This window comes from Syngnathus floridae, chromosome 3, assembly GCF_059516105.1.
Source record: "Syngnathus floridae isolate MCC-2025c chromosome 3, RoL_Sflo_1.0, whole genome shotgun sequence".
NCBI lineage: Eukaryota > Metazoa > Chordata > Actinopteri > Syngnathiformes > Syngnathidae > Syngnathus > Syngnathus floridae.
In genome coordinates this window covers 10,954,083-10,974,737 of record NC_142415.1, presented here as the reverse complement: position 1 = coordinate 10,974,737, position 20,655 = coordinate 10,954,083, and the positions used below count along the sequence as shown (strand labels likewise).

The 20,655-nt window shown below is 42.4% G+C and overlaps 1 protein-coding gene across 1 annotated transcript in view; it reads left to right on the top strand.

The window, feature by feature from the left end:
- Positions 1-20,602, top strand: part of fbn1 (fibrillin 1) — a 48,068-nt gene extending 27,466 nt beyond the window's left edge. The window contains exons 33-67 of the mRNA XM_088371184.1: positions 219-344; positions 2,900-3,022; positions 3,186-3,308; positions 3,389-3,514; positions 4,573-4,695; positions 4,793-4,915; positions 4,999-5,166; positions 5,622-5,690; positions 5,768-5,893; positions 6,772-6,894; positions 6,990-7,148; positions 7,222-7,293; positions 7,391-7,516; positions 7,601-7,723; positions 8,309-8,434; positions 8,522-8,638; positions 8,729-8,854; positions 8,942-9,061; positions 10,141-10,266; positions 12,268-12,420; positions 12,517-12,579; positions 12,648-12,773; positions 12,860-12,979; positions 13,051-13,173; positions 14,211-14,342; positions 14,423-14,548; positions 14,967-15,173; positions 15,670-15,795; positions 16,039-16,161; positions 16,384-16,500; positions 17,314-17,442; positions 17,540-17,659; positions 18,199-18,430; positions 18,513-18,696; positions 19,040-20,602. Of these exons, the coding sequence (XP_088227310.1) occupies positions 219-344; positions 2,900-3,022; positions 3,186-3,308; positions 3,389-3,514; positions 4,573-4,695; positions 4,793-4,915; positions 4,999-5,166; positions 5,622-5,690; positions 5,768-5,893; positions 6,772-6,894; positions 6,990-7,148; positions 7,222-7,293; positions 7,391-7,516; positions 7,601-7,723; positions 8,309-8,434; positions 8,522-8,638; positions 8,729-8,854; positions 8,942-9,061; positions 10,141-10,266; positions 12,268-12,420; positions 12,517-12,579; positions 12,648-12,773; positions 12,860-12,979; positions 13,051-13,173; positions 14,211-14,342; positions 14,423-14,548; positions 14,967-15,173; positions 15,670-15,795; positions 16,039-16,161; positions 16,384-16,500; positions 17,314-17,442; positions 17,540-17,659; positions 18,199-18,430; positions 18,513-18,696; positions 19,040-19,426 (4,793 nt within the window). The 3' untranslated portion in view covers positions 19,427-20,602. The remainder of the gene's footprint in view (positions 1-218; positions 345-2,899; positions 3,023-3,185; positions 3,309-3,388; positions 3,515-4,572; positions 4,696-4,792; positions 4,916-4,998; positions 5,167-5,621; positions 5,691-5,767; positions 5,894-6,771; positions 6,895-6,989; positions 7,149-7,221; positions 7,294-7,390; positions 7,517-7,600; positions 7,724-8,308; positions 8,435-8,521; positions 8,639-8,728; positions 8,855-8,941; positions 9,062-10,140; positions 10,267-12,267; positions 12,421-12,516; positions 12,580-12,647; positions 12,774-12,859; positions 12,980-13,050; positions 13,174-14,210; positions 14,343-14,422; positions 14,549-14,966; positions 15,174-15,669; positions 15,796-16,038; positions 16,162-16,383; positions 16,501-17,313; positions 17,443-17,539; positions 17,660-18,198; positions 18,431-18,512; positions 18,697-19,039) is intronic.
- Positions 20,603-20,655: the final 53 nt, after the last annotated feature.

Below are 20,655 nucleotides of genomic sequence, written 5' to 3'. Positions count from 1 at the left end.
CAGTGAGTAATATTGTTGTTGATGATATTAAAGTGAACATTGTGGTGGAGAGGAATGTGTGACATTTCGATGCCTGGTTCCACTGAGAAACAAAACAAAAAGCTCAAAACAATGATTTGAGCGTTTATGAAAAGGTCAGCACAAGTGCCCATTGTGCTGCTTATTAAAATGAAACACATGCTTGTCAATTTCACTGTTTGTCATTATTTACTCTTAAGATGTGGACGAGTGTGAGCTCAACCCCAACATCTGCCTGAGTGGGAACTGTGAGAACACAAAGGGATCCTTCATCTGTCACTGTGATCTGGGATACTCTGTCCGCAAAGGAACGACAGGCTGCACAGGTGAGCGGCACCAACACACTGGCGTGTATTCCTCTCCTGCTCAATGCAGCAAAACAAGCCTGAGATAAAATGAGCCACAAAGTCACGGCGTGAATGTCAGGGAAGAAGCAGATTGGTTATGAAGGAGGGAGTGAGGATATTTTCAGAGATGGGAGTGTCAGTAAATATTGCCGGCGTGCTATTCGTCAGCAGCCCGACTTCATCGGTCCATCATTATTTTTAGCCAAACTGTCATAGTCCATCATTGTTATTTGAACCACACTTCCATCATCCGTCAGTCCGTCAAACAGTCCAAAAAAAAAAAAAAACACTTGTTTAGCTGAGGAGAATATCGAGCTAACCAGAAGTAGCTGCATCACCATCATCCGAGACCACATATGCACGCACACTTGACGACATCGGGAACAGGAGCCGTGATTCTTTTTTTGAAACGCATGTATCGCATTGCACCACAGTTTATACCATTGCTGCTCTTTCATGAAGGTGAGTTAAACATGACGTGATAGTTGGAGAGCCTTCGCAGCCTGTAATCACCTGAGATGACTCCAGAACACATAAATACAAAGCCCATCCGGCCTGATTGAGTTTAAACTCGCTGCTCGTCTAGTCTGAGTGAATTCTGATTTACAATGGCTCTTAAAAGACTGCTGGAGAGGACTAGTTGACAACTTGGATTGGGATCTGAACTGGCCCCATCGCGCTGAAATGAGTCAGACGCATAGTCAGCAGCAGCATGTCTACCTTCAGACACAAATAAACAGACTGTCTGATGTGTGATTAAAAATAGCGATACACACACTGGCTTTCCTGGTCCCTTTAAAATATCCAATGCAGCCAATTGTGATTCACAGTTTGGGAACTTTAGCTCCGGAATACTGAGAAAACATGTCAGCAATTTGTCTCAAGTAAGACATTTTTAAACAAAATTTGGATTTCAAGTGCAGATGCACCGCAATGTACATATTATAAGGTAAATATTCTCAACCTGAACTGAACATCTCATTGGTCACATTCTTGAGTTCAACATTTTGTATGTGAGCCATAATAAAGTTGTTTTAAGTGACATTAAAAAACAAACAAACACATGAGCTATTTTCATTACCGATATTCGACCCAAAGTTTCACGTTCAAAGTATTCCTAACATTTCTCATTACGTACATGCATATAAGGCCGATAGTTTAGATGTAGTACTCTTGATTGCACTGCTCTAGAGTATGCTCCCTCTAAATTATTTATCCAATAATGATGCATGACTGCCAGACAAATTTCGTCCAGATAGTCCAAGCAACACTTCTTCCAAACTCGACCAGGGTATGAATTACATGGGAGTCGACCATCACTTAACTTCAGTTCAGTTCATATGTGCCAAAGAGGACAAACTTGTATGATAGTTACTTTACAATTGATTTTTATAACATTTATAACTCAAAGGAGCGTGACAGTTGTTGATGCAATTTCAGCCATTTATCGAATTGGACAAATAAACACACAAATACAAACTGGAAACATTCACAGGGAACATGAAGAACACTGAATTAACCACGTGCTAAAAATGATGATGGCCATTTATTGCGCTTGACTCTCAATATACAGTGAGCAGTATGTTTCATAGTATGCTCATCCATTCTCTGGTCTTCTTGTGTGGAAGTCACAGTAATTTAAAAAAACAACAACAACAAAAGTCATTGTCATTTGATCAATTGTTGTGCATGTGTGAGAAAAATGAATGACATCTGGTCAAGATGTTGCTGACATTCTCACCAGGATAATGTGTCAGTTCTATCCCACAACACTGAAAACCACAGGGCAGGGTCTGTGACTTTGTTCGTTTGTTGTATTTATGTGTTTAGAAGCTGATTGGAAAGTTAAGATGGGTGGGGATGTCCTCGGGTGGGTTAGAAAGCCGAATGGTGTCTTAGCTGTGCTGGAGAATAGCAAGATGATGAGCTAAACTGAAGCACCAGCCATAATAACACACATTTTCACTTTTGGACAGGTTGTGAAGCTGGCACAGGACAGCTGGTGTATTTCTCTTTATTTGTTTCCTCTTTAGTTGCCCATCATCTGCCAAATATTTACCTCATTAAACGGATCCTCATCCATGACACCAGCTGTGCCTGCTGACACATTTCTTGCCTTGTTTGTGTTTCATATTTGCACATCACAATGAGTGCCCGTTTCATGTGCTAACATCAAAGCTTGGAGGAAAATTGTATTTAATTCCTTCTGTGATCCCGAGAGATTTATTTGCTCTCAGGCCTCATATTAAGCCAATCCTCAAATACCGTGGAGCTAAGACATAACCTTTATTTGGGGAGGCTGTAAACCAGCAGAGCTGATCTCTAATTGCCAGCCTCAAAAAGAGTTTGTCTCACGAGTATACAAACATTTTTGGGCGAGTTCAAAACAGAGAAAGACAAAATAGATACCTACTTTGCAAGCACACATGGGACAAGTGGCAGTAAAAGTGGCCAAAACCCAGATGTGGATGGGTGATGCAGGGAATGAAGCTCTTTTAAGCATATTAATCCTTTATTTCTCCTCTCTTCGACAGATATCAATGAGTGCGAAATTGGAGCTCACAATTGTGACCGACATGCAACATGCACCAATACAGCAGGTAGCTTCAAATGCAACTGTGCTTCTGGGTGGATCGGCGATGGCCTTAAATGCACAGGTAACGCAAACATTACACACTGAAAACAAAAAGGTCGCGTTAATATAATCCGTCTATCGTGTTGGTTTAATTTGAGTTAAACCTTTCATTCCTTCAAATGTTTTTGACCATTAATGATACTGTACGCAAATCTGAATGTCATTTCTTTTTTCTCTTTTTAAAGACCTGGATGAATGCTCCAATGGGACCCACTTGTGCAGCAACAACGCCGAATGTCTCAACACCATGGGCTCGTACCGGTGTGCATGCAAAGATGGATTTTCCGGAGATGGCTTCCATTGCTCAGGTCACACATGCAAACCAGAAGCCTGACTCGGGGGAAACCAATATAATACATTTTCTATTTTGTGTGACCTCCAATTGCAGACAGTGATGAGTGCGCAGAGAATGGTAACCTGTGTGAGAGTGGCCACTGCCTGAACATGCCCGGCGGCTATCGCTGTGAATGTGACATGGGCTTCATCCCCACCGCTGACGGCAAAGCTTGTGAGGGTAAGATAACAGGCAACGGCATTGAATCATTTTTACCGATTTAAAATGCTTTCGTCGTGAATGGTCACTTGTTTATGCTCTCGGGGGGAAAAAAAATCCATCCAAACAGAGAATGTATTCAAATGGGACTCATGAGGCATTGGAACTGGGCATGATAAGTCATGCGCAAATTAATAGATTCGTTTTGGTACATTCAGTTGCAGCCACATGAAGGAAAAGCAGGACAAAGTGACTTACTGACAAAACGATGAAAAGTCGCAAAAGGTTAGTTTATCATTCCATCACAACATCTGCGTGTTGATAAATAATCGATCACCTATTCTTAAAATATGTGGCACATGTGACAATTCTGTTTGATTATTCCAGACAAGGTCAAAACATCAAATTACAAATGATTCCATAAACACTGACTCAAATGGTGTAGATAGGACTGTCGGCCCCAAAATGTGCACGGGGGCGGGGGCATCTGGTCTCCTTATGTTAACTCTTAACAATTCATGGACCTGATTTGAAAATAAATGAGCAATACTCAAGCTATTAAAGTAATACGATGGTTGTATGTGCAGAAATTGACCTTAACGATAGTTGTGAGGTGAACACAATAAAAAAAAAAAACAGGGAGCAGATGACTGTCATTCACACCTACACAATTATGACAATGCACCTGCTCACATTGCCTTGAGCATCTGACAGTTCCTTCCCGAGAACAATATCACCAGGCTGGAGCACTTTCGACACTCACGCAAATTGTCTTTGTGTGATTCCGTTTCCCCAAGCTCATTAAGGGAAACTGTTTTGGAGGAGGGTAAAACTTGTAGTTTGGATTTGAAATATATCATATTACACTAGTCCTGGAACTTTTCTGACACATCTCATCTAAGAACGTGCCGGACCAGAGACGTTTTGCCATTTTTTTCTTTCTATCTAGAGAAGACGTGAGCAAGGTCTTCACTTCCTATTGCAGGCTGATCCCATAATCCCCAGCCTTGGGCCTCCCTCCCTCTTCCTCTTCCCACCTCCTAATTTTTTCATTCTTCCTCCCCCTGTCTTTTTCACAGACATTGACGAATGTACCTTCGCTGACATCTGTGTCAATGGACGCTGCAAGAACATTCCAGGCCTTTTTAGATGTGAATGTAACATTGGTTATGAACTGGACAGGAGTGGAGGCAACTGCACAGGTTTGATGACATTGCCCATTTTTGCTATTTTTATTTTCACATTCATGTATTTATATGGGACTGACACTATCAAAACCTTTTGCTTTGTCTTTCTCAGATATCAATGAATGTGCAGACCCAACCATTTGTATTAACGGGATTTGTGTTAACACCCCCGGAAACTACCTTTGTAACTGCCCCCCCGATTTTGAGCTTAACCCCACCCGGGTGGGATGCGTAGGTGAGACGCATAAGTTCTTTTACATGTTAATGATTAGTTACTGACAATATACTGAGGTGAATGTTTATTTTGTGCACAAACAGACACTCGCTCTGGAAGCTGCTACCTGGATGTGCGGCCCAGAGGAGACTCATCTGAGAGCTTGGACTGTTCCAATGAGATTGGAGTTGGTGTTTCTAAAGCATCTTGTTGCTGTTCTCTGGGCCATGCTTGGGGCAACCCGTGTGAATTATGCCCAGCTCTCAACTACAGTGGGTCACCAAGTCCTTTCTTGACATGACACGGGTTATGCCTGTCTCTTTTTATTTCTAATTTAGTGATGTCATTTGCGTGCATGAGCCATCAGACTATGATCAGTTGCAGTTAGCTTTGATTAGTCACAGGAAATGAACCAATTTGCTTCTTAGAACCCTTAGCTCACTTGAAGTCATTTCCGGTTATTATTACTGTCAGCAGACATGTCAGGCTTGGATACTAAATGTTGACTGCCAACATTCAAGCTTCAGACTGACTCCTGAATAGATGTACGTGTGTTTACTATAATTGGCGTGTCTGGTCAAATGAGAGCGCGCTATGCAACTTGCATGAAAATTGCTAGCAGATGTTCAGAAACTGCTTCTATGGAACAAAAGTATCTATATTATTCCACTTATGTTTCACAACAACATGATTTGTTGACGTTCTGATTTGTAATTGTGCCCCACAGCCGAGTATAAGACCCTGTGCCCAGGTGGCGAAGGCTTCAGACCGAACCCCATCACTGTCATCTTGGAAGGTCAGACGCTAATATTGGAGCTAGAATGACTCCTGCGTGAAAATCATTCCCTCATTGTGATTTTTCTTCCCCGACAGATATAAATGAGTGTCAGGAATTGCCGGGCTTGTGTCAGGGAGGAAAGTGCATCAACACCTTTGGGAGCTTTCAGTGTGAATGTCCGAGAGGTTTTGCGCTCAACCCGGAGACCAGAATCTGTGACGGTATTACATGATGACATATCGCCGGCATCTCCAAAATAACAACAAAAAAACCGCCATCTTTCTTGAGTTATCTTGTTACCTTATATTGCCTCACCAACATCAATACACCACCCAAAAGTAATGTTTTATCACTACTTTAATATGGTAATTTATTACGATTGTCATTGATGGTAGGAAATGCCCACGAGTACCAGACGTCCAACAATTTCACGAAAGCAAGATTATCTTCCTAAACTCCGTTTGTGTTAGCGCCATGACTGATGCAATTAGAAAATGACGTATAAAACTGTGTAATAAGTAGAAATGAATCCCCAAGCACGTCCCGTAGTGGCTGACCAGCATCCTTCTGTGCTGCCATGGCTCCGGCTCCATGCTTTCATTACAAGCACTGTAAAGGTTGGACTATTAACAACTAAAAGAGATGTGGGGGCTGCTCAGGAGGTTATTTTATTGTGGCCTCAAGTCAGGAGGTGTGGTAATCAAGATTTTTTTTTAACTTTTAATATTTATTACCTCGCCCATGCTGACTCGCAAATTACTCGATATCGCTGGAACCGCAAACTTTGTTCACAAATGCAAAATTATTCTCCTGGACTTTTATTCTCTGAAATACTGCCGGTACAGGCACTTACTCTTTTTGCTAAACCAGACTAACTGTCATAAGAATGGAAAACAGATGTGGCATGGCTTTGAAATGAATCTTATCTTACACCAAAAAATGCGTAGGCCTAATAAAGCAAATACATCTTTATGGCGCTGAACTCTTCATTTAAATGGAAACCTGAATGTAGAGTATCAAAAATCACTGCATAATAAAATGCTTATTTTGTCAAGTACTTTCTCGTAAGTAGAAAGTGAAAAAATCTTTTTGTGCGCAGATATCAACGAGTGTGAGCGTCCGGGTATTTGTGGGCCCGGCCAGTGTTACAACACCATCGGAAACTACACTTGCATCTGCCCCGTGGACTACATGCAAGTCAATGGAGGCAACAATTGCATGGGTACGTCTGAATACATATGAAATACAATAACCTTTAGATAGAAAGTTGACAGGACACAATCCTCTGTAACCACTGTATTTTGTCATGACTTATAGATATGAGGAAGAGCTACTGCTTCAGGAACTTTTATTCCGACAACAGAACATGTGATGGAGAGCTAACATTCAACATGACCAAAAAGAAGTGCTGCTGTGCCTATAACATTGGTCGTGCGTGGAATAAACCCTGTGAGCAGTGTCCTGTACCCAGCAGCGGTAAGGTCCAACACACCATCATATACACAGACGAAAGAACAGGTGAACCTTACGTGAATTTTTCTCCACTCAGATGAGTTTGCCATCCTGTGCGGCAGCGAGAGACCAGGATATTATATCGACATCACGACTGGAAGAGTTATTGGTAACAGTTGAATGATTGCGACATGTTTTTATCGCGGTACAAACTTTTTGTCAGTAGGGTATTTCATATTGTATGTTTATCTTGCTCCTTGCACTAGACATCGATGAATGCAGGGAAATCCCAGGCGTGTGTGAGAATGGAGTATGCATCAACAGGATCGGTAGCTTCAGGTGCGAGTGTCCCATTGGGTTCATCTACAATGACAAGCTACTGATTTGTGAAGGTACAATACTGATGAACTTTTCTTATCCTGATGCACATAAATACCAATTCAAGATAATAACACATCCCCTCCTCCTGTTCATAGATATCGATGAGTGTCAGAATGGACCCGTGTGCCAGCAGAATGCAGCCTGCTTAAATGTGCCTGGGAGCTACCGATGCGAGTGCAGACCTGGATTTCGCTTCAGCTCGACGGGACAATGCCTAGGTACAGTATGTCCTTCACATGCATGTTCAGTTGACTCCTAATATGTCAAAACATATAAGAGTCTGGTAGGGGATTCCCCCATCTGCGGCCCCTTCTCAAGGTTTCCCATTTCTCCACACATGTTTATTTTTTTAGTATTTCCTTGCCCTCCTAGGAGTTAAGCTAAGGGGATGTTGTTAATATTTGTCAACTGTGGGCATGCAAGGCCTGTTAAGACTTTATTGTGATGGAGCGCTATATGAATAAATATAACTTGAATTGGGAGAAACACAAAGGAAATGTACAGAAATGTAAGATGGCACTGGTTGGAGTGGAAGCTGCTAATGCCAGAATCTTCTTTTTAGATTACATTGTACATAGACTATGACTTTAGTGGTGGTAATTATTTCATTTACGTCATGCACAATTAAAAAAATATGTAGATGGCAGTTATCTTTTGTCAAACCCTGTTTATTGTGGAGGTAAATGAAAATCAGCTAAATACTTTCATGAAATGCTTTGTCTGGTTTTACCCCTCCTACTTTAATTGAAACATACTGCATTAAATTTCTGGTCTACGTATGCATTTGTTTGCCTTTTCCTTAGATCGTAACGAATGTGTTGAGAACCCCGGTGTTTGCAGTCCTGGTCAGTGCATTGACACGCGAGGGAGCTTCCGCTGCATCTGCCCCAATGGATTCAAAACAACGCAGGACCAGTCAATGTGTGTTGGTAAGACCTTTTTTTTTTGTTTTACCTTCCAATTGTTCTTTTCTCTAGTGAGTGCTATCCTGTTTGAACTGAAAATGACATGCGTAGACACGGACGAGTGCGAGCAACAACCATGTGGCAACGGGACCTGTAAGAACACCGTGGGCTCATACAACTGCCTCTGCTACCCTGGATTCCAGAATTCACATAACAGTGAATGTATAGGTACTGTACATGCGTGCAAAGAATATATATGAGAACCACGGCAACGTTATAGGTAATATACAACTGTATTTATGTTTTTGTTGTGTGCAGACATTGATGAGTGCTCGAGCCAGAGAGGACTCTGTCGTAACGGGCAGTGCGTGAACACTGTGGGCAACTTCCAGTGTGTGTGCAACGATGGCTATGAACTTACGCTTGATGGAAGACAGTGTGTAGGTAAGAAAGTATAGCTATTTTCATGTCAACTGTACTGTGTGATTTACTAATTTATTCAATGCCCCTCACGCGTCTCTCTCTTCTCAGATATTAATGAATGCGTAGTGAATCCTGGCACATGCGGCGTTGGCACCTGTTTGAATCTGGATGGCTCGTACAGATGCATTTGCCCGCCTGGATATTTTCTCCATGAAGAAACTTGTGAAGGTAACTTCAACATAAAAAGCAGTCACTGAAGAAGCATCACATCAGCGCTTGGGCCGAAACAATCACTGAAAAAAAACAAATACTATTTGCTAACTACATACTTTTCATACCATACATGTGCAGACTCTTTTTGCCTGCGAGGTTTCTAAACTTGTCGGATTTAAATTATTTTGGCATTTCTCTCATAATCGATTTAACAAGCTGAGATTCAACACCTACCCTTTGTCTTCTACTCAAAAGTGGTATAGACCTCCAATCCAAGGCAATGCGCCATCTATAGGGACCCTTTTTCATACCTACTTGTTGAAAAACGTACATAAGAAATATAGTACCAGTTGGATTCGAGATGACAAAGTGAAGGAGTTAACAAAATTTCTGGTTTGTTCCTGGTAATTTCTATGAAAAGATTGCAACTTTCAAAATTGACAAATTTTGCAACCCACAACCAGTGGTGGCTTGTCCCCTGACACAATTACTGGTAGCAGAAGAAAGAAAGTAAAAAAGCTACAGGTATTTTGTGAGCATTATTCTAGCAAGTTTCATCTGAGGTCATTCTGCTAACAAAATGAATACATTTCATGAATCAAAACTATCCCTCCAGATTACCTTACTCCTGTCTTGATTCTTTGTAAGAACAGTCTCCAAATAGATGAGCATAAACTTTTGCCTGCACTGCTCCCCATTCATGTCTCATTTGTCTCCTTCTCCTCCTCCTCACATGTGGGAGTGGGCCCAAACTAGAATGCTTGGATTGTTTATGGAGTGGTGCTGATGAAGAGATATTCGGCAGACTTCAACACATTCCTACTAAGGGCTCTGTTCTTAGAAGCAGGGAGGAACGGCACTAATAAATACTTAACTTCAGCAAAAGAGCAGCAGCTGGTCATTGTGACGGCCGAACGCATGACAGCAAGGTTCTTCCCCTTGTGATGTTCCGTTCGCAAATCTCATATTTTAATAAACTCTGAGTCACTGACTTGACTGATTTGACCCCATCCCCATTAACTTTGAAGCAGATGAACAAAAAGCCTTCGAGTAAACGTCTGTACCAATTTTGATTTGATTTTCTTTCATGCCAGACATTGACGAGTGTTCGCAGTCACCCGAGATCTGTCAGTTTGGAACCTGCTCCAACACGGAGGGAAGCTTCACCTGCTTATGCCCTGAGGGCTTCCAACTGTCTGCCTCGGGACGCAGATGTTTAGGTAAGTATGTGAGAGAAACAAGACTATGTTCAAACTATCTTACAGATGAGGTGCAAGCTGTATCTGTGTAGTTTTATCCTCATGTGCCAAGAAAGCACTCACTGACCCTGCTGCTTTTTGCTAAGTCCAGACCGACCACCTTCCCATCTCCTCGTTCGTGCATGTGTGCATTTATGTACTGCGTGCGCGTGTTTAGCGCTTGGGTGGGGGAGCGCCGAGTCCACTGTTAGGGAGTTCCTTTGAAACACTCAAGCGATGACATCACCGGTTGTGAAGAGGTGGATTAAAGTTTGCATTTCGCCCCTCTCCCTTGCGTCAATTGTGCTTGACTGAAGGGTGGGGGCATGAAATAGAGCTGTAGGGTGGAGGGCGGGAAATGCAGGAAAGAAATGAGATCAAGGATAAATCCCGTCACACTTGTTTTGGGATTGTTTTTATAGTAAAGGATGATTGACATGCGATGAATGGAGAAGGCGATGGGGCGTCCAAGAAGTCACGATACATATATTTGATTTCAGGTATCATTCAGATAGATATGCTTACAAATACTGCAAAGCCTAAGATGTCAAATGCTCATAGCCTGACGATTGTCCAAATGATCCCTGAATCAAAATAGAACAATATGGTCACTCCCACTAATACACTAAACATTATGTTTTGGATCCCATCAGGAATATTTCATTGTTAGTATTTGCTATTGTTTGTTTTTCTTTTCCATGTGTCACTGACTTAAAAGACTGCTTTGCCCGTGTTTGCTATTTTGCTTAACATCTAAAAGCATTTTGACACAACATCTGTGCACAAGGCATCACGTGTTCTGAGGAAATATCTGCAGATTGTTTTTGTGGAGCAAAGTAACTGGACCCGCTAAGTCGCTGTGTACACAGCACCAGGTGTTCATGTCCTCGCCAGGTGGACGCTCATGTGTGTGTGCGCGGTTTGTGGAGGTCAAGGCACTTATTTGCACAGTTGGGTGAAGAGCTAGCCGGAGTGTGTGACCATGTGCTTCTCATTACAAGAGCCAGGAAGAACTAGAGTCCTCACAATGTTCTTCATTTGCCAACCTCCCCGAGTTGAGTTATAGCTATTTAGCATAAAACAGCAAAAGAAAAAGCTCAATTTTCTGCTCTGATCAAGCTTCAAACTTAGAACGCTACAAACCCTAATCTGGGAACTCACAGGAGCTGATGTGCGGAAAATGTGTTCTTCAGTAAGTGTTCAGCAGAGTTCTCGTCAACATAATTTGTTATCAGATTATTTTCGGGTTCATGGATGATAATGAACGGGAAACCATTAATAAAAGTTTGGACCATTTCTTCGACGGCATAGTGATTCAAAATGTATTTGCATCTCTCTGCCTTTATCCTTACCAACATGTAGTCCTCTGCTTTTATGCATTCGCCGCAATGTTTCAGTGAAATCTATTTTGTAATCGATCAACATGTGAAAATCTCAGTAAATTCTCTTCAATTAAGTTTTGATAAACAATTGGAATCTTTTACAGTGAGGCTTTTGGAACACAAATATTTTTTTGATCGAGCCACATGAACTTTTTGGTTGTCATCAGCTAACAGTTACTGATGGCCTTGCATTTTAGTTTATGGACAGATAACAAAGGAGGGCAGATTTTGTTATGTTCCGATCAGATGCACAGTTGTTGTTCCAAAATTACAGTCATTTTCAAAGTCCCTTTATTTTATGTACTTATTATAATGATAGCTTTGCACAATCCAGTGCTACTTTGACTTGGCATTACAAAAATGTGATGATTTGGGGAGTTTGAACAGATAAATGGAATTTCAATGGAGAATACGTATTTCACTTGCAAGTTGAGTTTGGTAACAAAACAACTTAATCTCAAGGAAACACTCTATTAGTTTTTAACATACATGTAGTATGTATGTCTAAACTTAGAATGCTTTGGCCCATCATACTGTTTCAAATTGTGTTATCCAGTTGTCTCATTTTTTGCCTCTGTTTTCTGTTTCTTGTGTTTGCCAGATGTACGCATCAACTACTGCTATACACGGTTTGAAAATGGACAATGTCAGGTTCCAAAGCCGCAGAATACTACCAAGGAAGAATGCTGCTGCACCGGAATGCCGGGTCAAGGCTGGGGAGATCCCTGTGAAATCTGCCCTGGCGAGACCGAGGGTAGGTTTTCATCATACATGGAAACAAAACAACACCAGAATGCTGATTCATACAAGATGTTTTTGGTATTGATGACTTTTGTGTATGATGTTCTAGAGGCGTTTCCCCTTCTCTGTAAAAATAAGGGATACCAACGCGGGGTCGATGAGGTTCAGAAAGGTATGAGTGTTTATCTAGCATGAATCGTTCTGCTCCGACCCATCATGTTAACTTTGCGTCTCTCTTAGATATCGATGAATGCATCAATAACCCCTGTGAAAACGGCCAGTGCATCAACACAGATGGCTCTTTCCGCTGTGAATGTCAAATGGGCTACCACCTCGACATCACCGCATTCAGATTTACTTGCGTAGGCAAGTGTTTCTCATCATCAATTGTTGCTGGCTTTCTTTGGTACGAGTGGCGATAAACATGCATTCAATATCTTTGTCCATTCCAGACACTGATGAGTGCGAAATTGGTAACCCCTGCGGAAATGGCACGTGCACAAATGTGATCGGAGGCTTTGAGTGTGCATGTGAGGAAGGCTTTGAGCCTGGTCCCATGATGGCCTGCGAAGGTGGGTGAAATGTACTCTGGTTGCATCTAATTTATCTGCACTCCTGTAACCTTTTCTCTCCTCTCTTGTAGACATCAACGAGTGTGCCCAGAATCCTCTGCTGTGTGCATTCCGCTGCGTTAATGTAGTGGGCTCCTATGAGTGTAAATGTCCAACAGGATATGTGCTGCGTGAAGATAGGAGGATGTGTAAAGGTAGGAATCACAACTCAAGGACCAAACAGTCCTAAACGCAGCTCGTTCCATCACACGTCATTTTGCATTAATACTGTATACTCGAGTAATACTAAACCCCTCGTGAAGTTACATAACATATTATTTCTCAAGCCTTCTTAAAGTCTGAGAAAATGTAACCGGACGAGTCACTGTTTACACCTTGACTGTCTCAGATGGCGTGGTGTCATAGCGACGGTTGTATTTGGAGAGAAGTGCCGAGACAGATGGAACCTCTCAGTGTCGATAGCGTCATTATTTATTTCCCAGTTCTATCCAGACCGCCGAGTCTCTTACTACTTGTCTATATGCAACTCCATGCCTGCGTCATATTGAGCAGATTAATGGAGGCCAAAGTGGAAGGAAGTCTATGCACATGTAGCAGCCAATAGATGAATTCCCTTACAGCAAACAGTGAAAATCCACAAATAATTAATCATTAATTAATGCTAATAGATGGTGGCAAAGCAGTCAATATGGAGAGGATCATAAAGCATCAACACACTAGATCTAGCATGTACTTAATCATAAACCTATGGTACATAAATGACATATTCATTAGTTAAATTATTCACCGCATACAACGCACCTTCACGTGAGGCTCTTCAAGTATTAGCTAGCATAAGCCTAAATAACACCAACTGATGTGACATCACAAATGCAAAAACCAAATGTGCACAAGGACTTTACACAAACAGTATTAATTAATAAATGTACCTTCTGGCATTTAAACATGATAATACATATTACAAAATACAGGTAACAACAAGGGAGAGAAGCAGAAACATCCAACAACAGTAGCGGAAATGTTTAAAATAGGCAAAGAAAAAAAGGGAATATGCAAATTTTCTAATGCTGAACTGCAAAATATGGGTCGTTTCACTGCACTACCCTTTGTATATTTCGTTGAGCTACTTTGTTTTACAGTAAACGTGCGAATCACCATCATTGATGCACATCTAAAACTGTAGGTATAGACTATCATATTTAGAGTAACACAAAGTATGTTTGTTTTGCAGACCAGAATGAATGTGAAGATGGCCTGGATGATTGTGCTAGCAGAGGAATGACCTGCAAGAACCTTATCGGTACATTTATGTGTATCTGCGCTCCTGGATACACACGCCATCCGGGTGGAGATGGCTGCATCGGTAAGACTGTTAAAAGTTATTCCTCATTGTTCTATCTTTGCCATTTAATATTTTCTTCTTCTCCGATATGTCTGCTTCAGATCTAAACGAATGTACAGCCAAACCGGGCATCTGTAAGAACGGTCGTTGTGAGAACACAATAGGAAGCTACCGTTGCAAATGTGACCAGGGATTTACAGCAAACCCCACACAGACCGAATGTATCGGTAAGTATTTGCGCAATACCCATCTAACTTAGTTATATTTGTTAAATGTGGATGTTCACATCCTGAGTAGATTTTAGCCCCTTTGCGGCACTCTCCCATCTCGTTAATAACTGTGTTGTGTTTGTAACTGTCAAGATAGAGGAAAGGAAATCATTCCACAGGCTTTGTCCAAAATCTAAATATATACTTCCGATTCAAAGCGATGCACTGAAGGCTATGAGAAACACTCCGAGCAAAGTGAAGCTCACTTACTATCTGGCTTCTGACAGACATTAGTGATTGCGCGCATGGGTTATCGCCTCACGTCTGCTGATGTCTGGGTGGCTTTGTCTGCTTCCCTTTAGCCACCTTTTTGTTTGCTCATGTGATGGTTTGTCTCGCTCTCATGTTTCCCTTCGCCGTGTCTCCCGACATTTAGATAACCGCGAGGGCTTCTGTTTCACTGAGGTTCTGACCACTCTGTGTCAGATGACATCCAGTAACAGAAACAAGGTGACCAAGTCGGAGTGTTGCTGTGATGGGGGTAGGGGCTGGGGAGACAACTGTGAGCTTTGTCCACTCCCTGGGACCACCCACTTCAAGAAAATGTGTCCTCTGGGACATGGATTCACCACGGATGGCAGAGGTATTCCGCAATTAAATATCCATCTACCGTATTTTCCGGACTATATGGTGAACCTGAAAACCTAAAATTGTCTCAAAAGCCGACAGTGCGCCTTATAGTCCGCTGCGCCTTATATATGGACCAAATTCCTAAATTTAAACTGGCCCGAAGCATTGTGTCATGGCCCGCTGAAGACTATGAATCATGAATCAAAAAGACTATGCATCATTATTTTGTGATTATAAAGTAATTTGTTGCGTCTGAAGTTGAAATAAAAAAGAGAAAATGGAGAATGATTTGATTTGGATTAAAAATCTGACATGATGCATTAATGGTGCGCCTTATAGACCGGTGCGCCTTATATAAGGATAACGTTTTAAAATGGGCCATTCATTGAAGGTGCGCCTTATAGTCCAGTGCGCCTTATAGTCCGAAAAATATGATAATAAATCCAAGGCTGAAGAACTGCCATTGGGTTGGAAAACGGCTACTTACGCTCATGAACGCTTTTGCTCAGATATTGACGAGTGTCGTGTGATGGGGAACTTATGCAAGCACGGCCAGTGCGTCAACACTCTAGGCTCGTACAACTGCGTCTGCAAACCCGGCTACACCGCAGACATCACTGGCACTCAGTGCATGGGTAAGCCAATAGTTCACATCCATCTCTCTTCATTTTCTGGACTCGTTTCCTGTCATGCCTGCCTCTTGTTCCCGTTCCCGCTCCCGCTACCTTGTAAAGGGCCAATACCACACGGGTAGACAACTGCCCACACACGCACATTAAAAATACAGCCCGAGTTTGTCGATCGTGACGTCTGCTCTCGTGGAATAGTGTATTTATGGAAAAGATCAAGCGATGTCTCACTGCCGTGTTTTGTTGCAGATGTGGATGAGTGCATACAGGCACCAAAGCCTTGTAACTTCATTTGTAAGAACACAGAGGGTGGATATCTTTGTTCCTGTCCCCGTGGATACATCCTACAGGAAGATGGAAAGAGCTGCAGAGGTGAAATGCTCACTCAATTTTAAAAAAGCATAATTTTGGCTACGACTGCCACTGCCTCGTGTTCCTGCCTTCAGGTTCATTCGCAGTTCACTTGTAGGTCTCTGACTGTAGACGGACTGGAATTTGACTCAGACAAAGCGTAGCCCTCATACAGCAGTGTGTGCAATCATCTCACAATATAGTCTAACAACAATGATGTCATGTCTCCTGCTTCCTATTCAGACTTGGATGAATGCTCGACAAAACAACACAACTGTCAATTCTTGTGTGTCAACACTATCGGCGCATTCACCTGCAAGTGTCCTCCTGGCTTTACCCAGCATCACACCGCCTGCATCGGTAAATAAACACAAGCAGAACACCGATTGACTTACCCGTCTAAATATTTTTTTCCTCAGAAGTGCTCTTGTCTCTGTGTATAATGAGCCGGATAAACATGTTAAGTCATGATGTGCTTGTGACTTCCTGTGTCCGGTGTTCTTCGCCAGTGTCACTTCTTGTGTCATCAAGCATGCACTGTGAACTCTCTTTGAGCTCACTCTTATCTTATTAGAATTTTATCATTTGTAGTTTTGCAGCATAGCGAGTTTGTTATGAGACTTGGTAATGGATTCTCCTGACGACCATAAGCTTTTTTCCAGGCCATAAAGCAGCTCCCATGACCTCACATCCATCCAGAGGCAGGGAGCTCTGTCTCAAGTGCAGAATGAAATATCCCATGGCTTATGGCACATATGTTGTCGTGCGGGGGTGTTGTTTCAGTTGTTTATTTTGACAAAAAGATTAAAAGACATTTTTAGTTGGTTTGTACAGATCACATTAATAGTGATAGAAAAAAAATCCAGATGTTATGAACTCACAGCACATCAGCATCAGTGTATACGGATCTATGACAAATTCTCACATATTTAACATTTATGCCAAAGAAAGGTTGATGAAATTACTAAAATCCCAACAAGATAAAATAGGTGCTGCATTTGTGCTTCCGTCCACTTATGAGTAGAAATGGATGAGAAAAAAACAGTTCATTTGTAGGTAATGCTAGTGACTAAATATCAGTCTGAAATATTCTCCTCGATTCTGTCTTGTCCTATTTAGCCCTTCTCTCGTATTTTGTGTTAATGGGAACCATTCCTCCTTTGTGTGTGTTAGACAACAACGAATGCTCAACAGACCCGAATCTTTGTGGCGCCAATGGTGTTTGCCAGAACACTCCGGGGAGCTTCAATTGCGACTGCCAGCGAGGATTCTCATTAGACCCCAATGGACAGAGCTGTGAAGGTTTGAAAACAACTAGCAAGCATTGTTTCAGTCTCAGCTAATCAAAGGAAAAACGTTGACTGGTTGTCTTGTGGGTTTTTTTTTTTGCATCCCAAAGACACTGACGAGTGTGACGGTAATCACAGGTGTCAGCATGGCTGTCAGAACTTAGTAGGCGGGTACCGCTGCAGCTGTCCACAAGGTTACCTGCAGCACTACCAGTGGAACCAGTGTGTGGGTAAGCAAAACCACTGTGTTCTCTTGTGATTCTCCCCACTCCATCGTGGAAAAACAATAAAATGTAATGTCCTGATTTTTCTTGTCAATCTCGCAGTACCATCAAAAATCATGCCCAAAGATGAAGGCATAAAAGGCAGGATGGGAGAGGATCAGGACATTTAATAATTACTCCTTAATCTCTTAAGCAAAATTTACATTGAGCTTCAAATACTTCCATTTTTTAATCTTCTTTGATATTTAATAAACACACCATCTAGTGGCCGAATGTGGAATCACACCAAAAGAAAGTTGCGGCATAACTGGACCAGAAAATATCTGCAAAAATAACACTTATCATGCAATGGGAGGGGCTTTTACTGTACTTTCCCCATGACCCAGGTGGCAAAAGGCGGCGTATTGTTTACTCGCGTTTTAAGAAGGTCTATAAAATCATCTCCACGTAGTGCTGACATCCAACTTTTTCCCCACTATTGTTAGGGCCATTTAAGTGCACTGACCTTCTGCTTGTTTACTTCCCCTCAACTTCCCGTGACCCAGATGAGAACGAGTGTCAGAACAGTCAAATCTGCGGGGGAGCATCGTGCCACAACACTCTGGGAAGCTTCCGCTGCCTCTGCCCTACCGGGTTTAACTACGAACAGACCTCCGGGGGCTGCTCAGACATCAACGAGTGCTCCAACACCCAGAACCCCTGCAAGTTTGGATGCTCCAACACAGACGGGGGCTACCTCTGCGGTTGTCCTACTGGCTACTACAGGGCCGGACAAGGGTACGCTAACAAGCGAAGGCTTGTGTTTCACTGCAGCCCGTTGTTGTGTACGGCAGCCTGATGGCTCTTGTATTTGCTTCAGGCACTGTGTCACAGGGTTGGCTTTTGGTGGTGCTGACCAAAGTGCTGGTCAGGGAGAGGAGGACGATGAGAATTCCCTGTCTCCCGAGGCCTGCTATGAGTGCAAGATCAACGGCTATCCCAAGAAAGGGCGCCAACGACGTAGTACTAATTCAACACAGGGTGAACCCGGAGATGACATGCAGGTAATTTAGTCAGCCATAATTACAGATGGCTCTTTCGCCCTGTGATTTAGCTGCTTCACATTTTAGCGAGTTTAAAGTGGTGCTTTGAGGTGCAATTGTATAACTATGGTTATAAATAAAACATAAAAATAGTAAACATCATTTGATGCTCACATAAACTTTAACACATAGTATTGCACTGGTGTGTACTTGGCCATGGAGTTGGCAACCGCCAATCGGGCTGTATTTATATTTTTACCCTTTATTATGGCGTACAGGTGTCATCGATCTCGCTGCCTTGTCTCAAAATTGTTATGTATAAACCCAACAATATGGATGTACAAGGTTAACTGTTTCTTTGCAGATGTCTGAATACGAGATGATCAGTCTGGCCAGTATGGACGTCGAGGACACGCTGCACCTCCACCTGAACATCAGTGACCTGAGCAACCGTGACCGCATTCTTGAATTCACTCCGGCTTTGTCCGCCCTCACCGACCATGTGCGCTACAGCATCGACTATGGAAACGAGGCAGGCTACTTCAAGATCAACCAGAGGGAGGGCGTAAGCTACCTGCATCTGAACAAGAAGAAGGGTCTCGCTCTGGGCGCGTACGACCTTCAGATCAGTAGCATCCCGCTGTACAGGAAGGAGGAGCTGACTGAGCTGGAGGACCGACATGATAAAGACTACCTCTCAGGGCAGCTGGGGGACATCCTGAAGATGAGGGTGCAGATCATCCTGCATTAAACAGGGCAAGACTGTGGAGGGCAGAAGTTGATGATCCACAAAAGGCTAAACATCTCCAACTCTGGGTCAGCGTTGTGGAGGTTGGGGGGTCGGTCACTTCAGCTTTCCCCAACAGGGAGATGGGCTTGCCACCAAAGAGACAAAGAGGAGGGGGATTGTGTGGGGGCGGGGGTGCAGCGTTGGTTTGCCAAAGATGATTCTACATATCATAAATACACTTTCTGTGGGGGGGAAAAAGCTGGCTCGAAAGCTAGTGGAAAAAATGAACACATTGCGTTTACAACTTAATTGAAAATGTGTTTTACAATTATTGGTTTGCATGTTGTATGATGATATGTGGAATCTGTGCCACTTTGAACGGCGTTAAGGACAACCAGAAACTCTCTGGGTTGTGTTTTGTTTGTTTGTTAGTTTTTTTACGACTGTGCCTTAGTGGAAGAAAAGCATGTCCCATTAGTCTGGCATGAATTCATTTCCTCCCCTCAGGTAGGTGACTGAACAAACCCGCACACAGCACATTTCTGCCTTCAATGATGTGGAATCACGACAAGCTCAGTTAGGAGAGGAAAGGAAGCCACCAAGGACTATTGAGATGTAATCGCGTTTGGCTTGGACGGCTCCTACTGCGTATTTAAACAATACTTCGCCACCTTTTTCTATGGCCCATTCATATTTACTGGTGCTAGCAACACAACCGCATAGCTTTCAAAATGCACTGTACTACCATATGTACAAAAGTCTGTTATCCCATCAGCCACTCCGATTTTATGTCTGCTATTTTCCCTAAGTCAACCGCTCTCCTCTATATTTCATGTAAATTGTGTTTATACTGTAATAATCGATGCCACTTTTAATCTATGTTGACTTTGTAAACTAGAGGAAGCCCCTGGAATACAGGAGTTTGTAATGGTGCTTATAATGACCAACTACTTCCTTTGTTAACTATACAATCACGTATCTGCACACAGACATAACACATACAAACACCTTTGACATTAATGATGGCAAACCTGGACCTTCTTGATCATGCACTGAGGCCTTCATGGCCACACAATTCTCATGTACAATCAGTGCCGCATAACCACAGGCCAGCCTGACACCAGTCTCTTCTTGTTCACATCAGTGGGGGTTTAGTTGAACATTCACAATAAAAACATTCTTTTGGTGAAAATTTAATTGCTACTTGCCTCTTAATCACCAATTTTCTTTCATATGTATAATGTACTTTT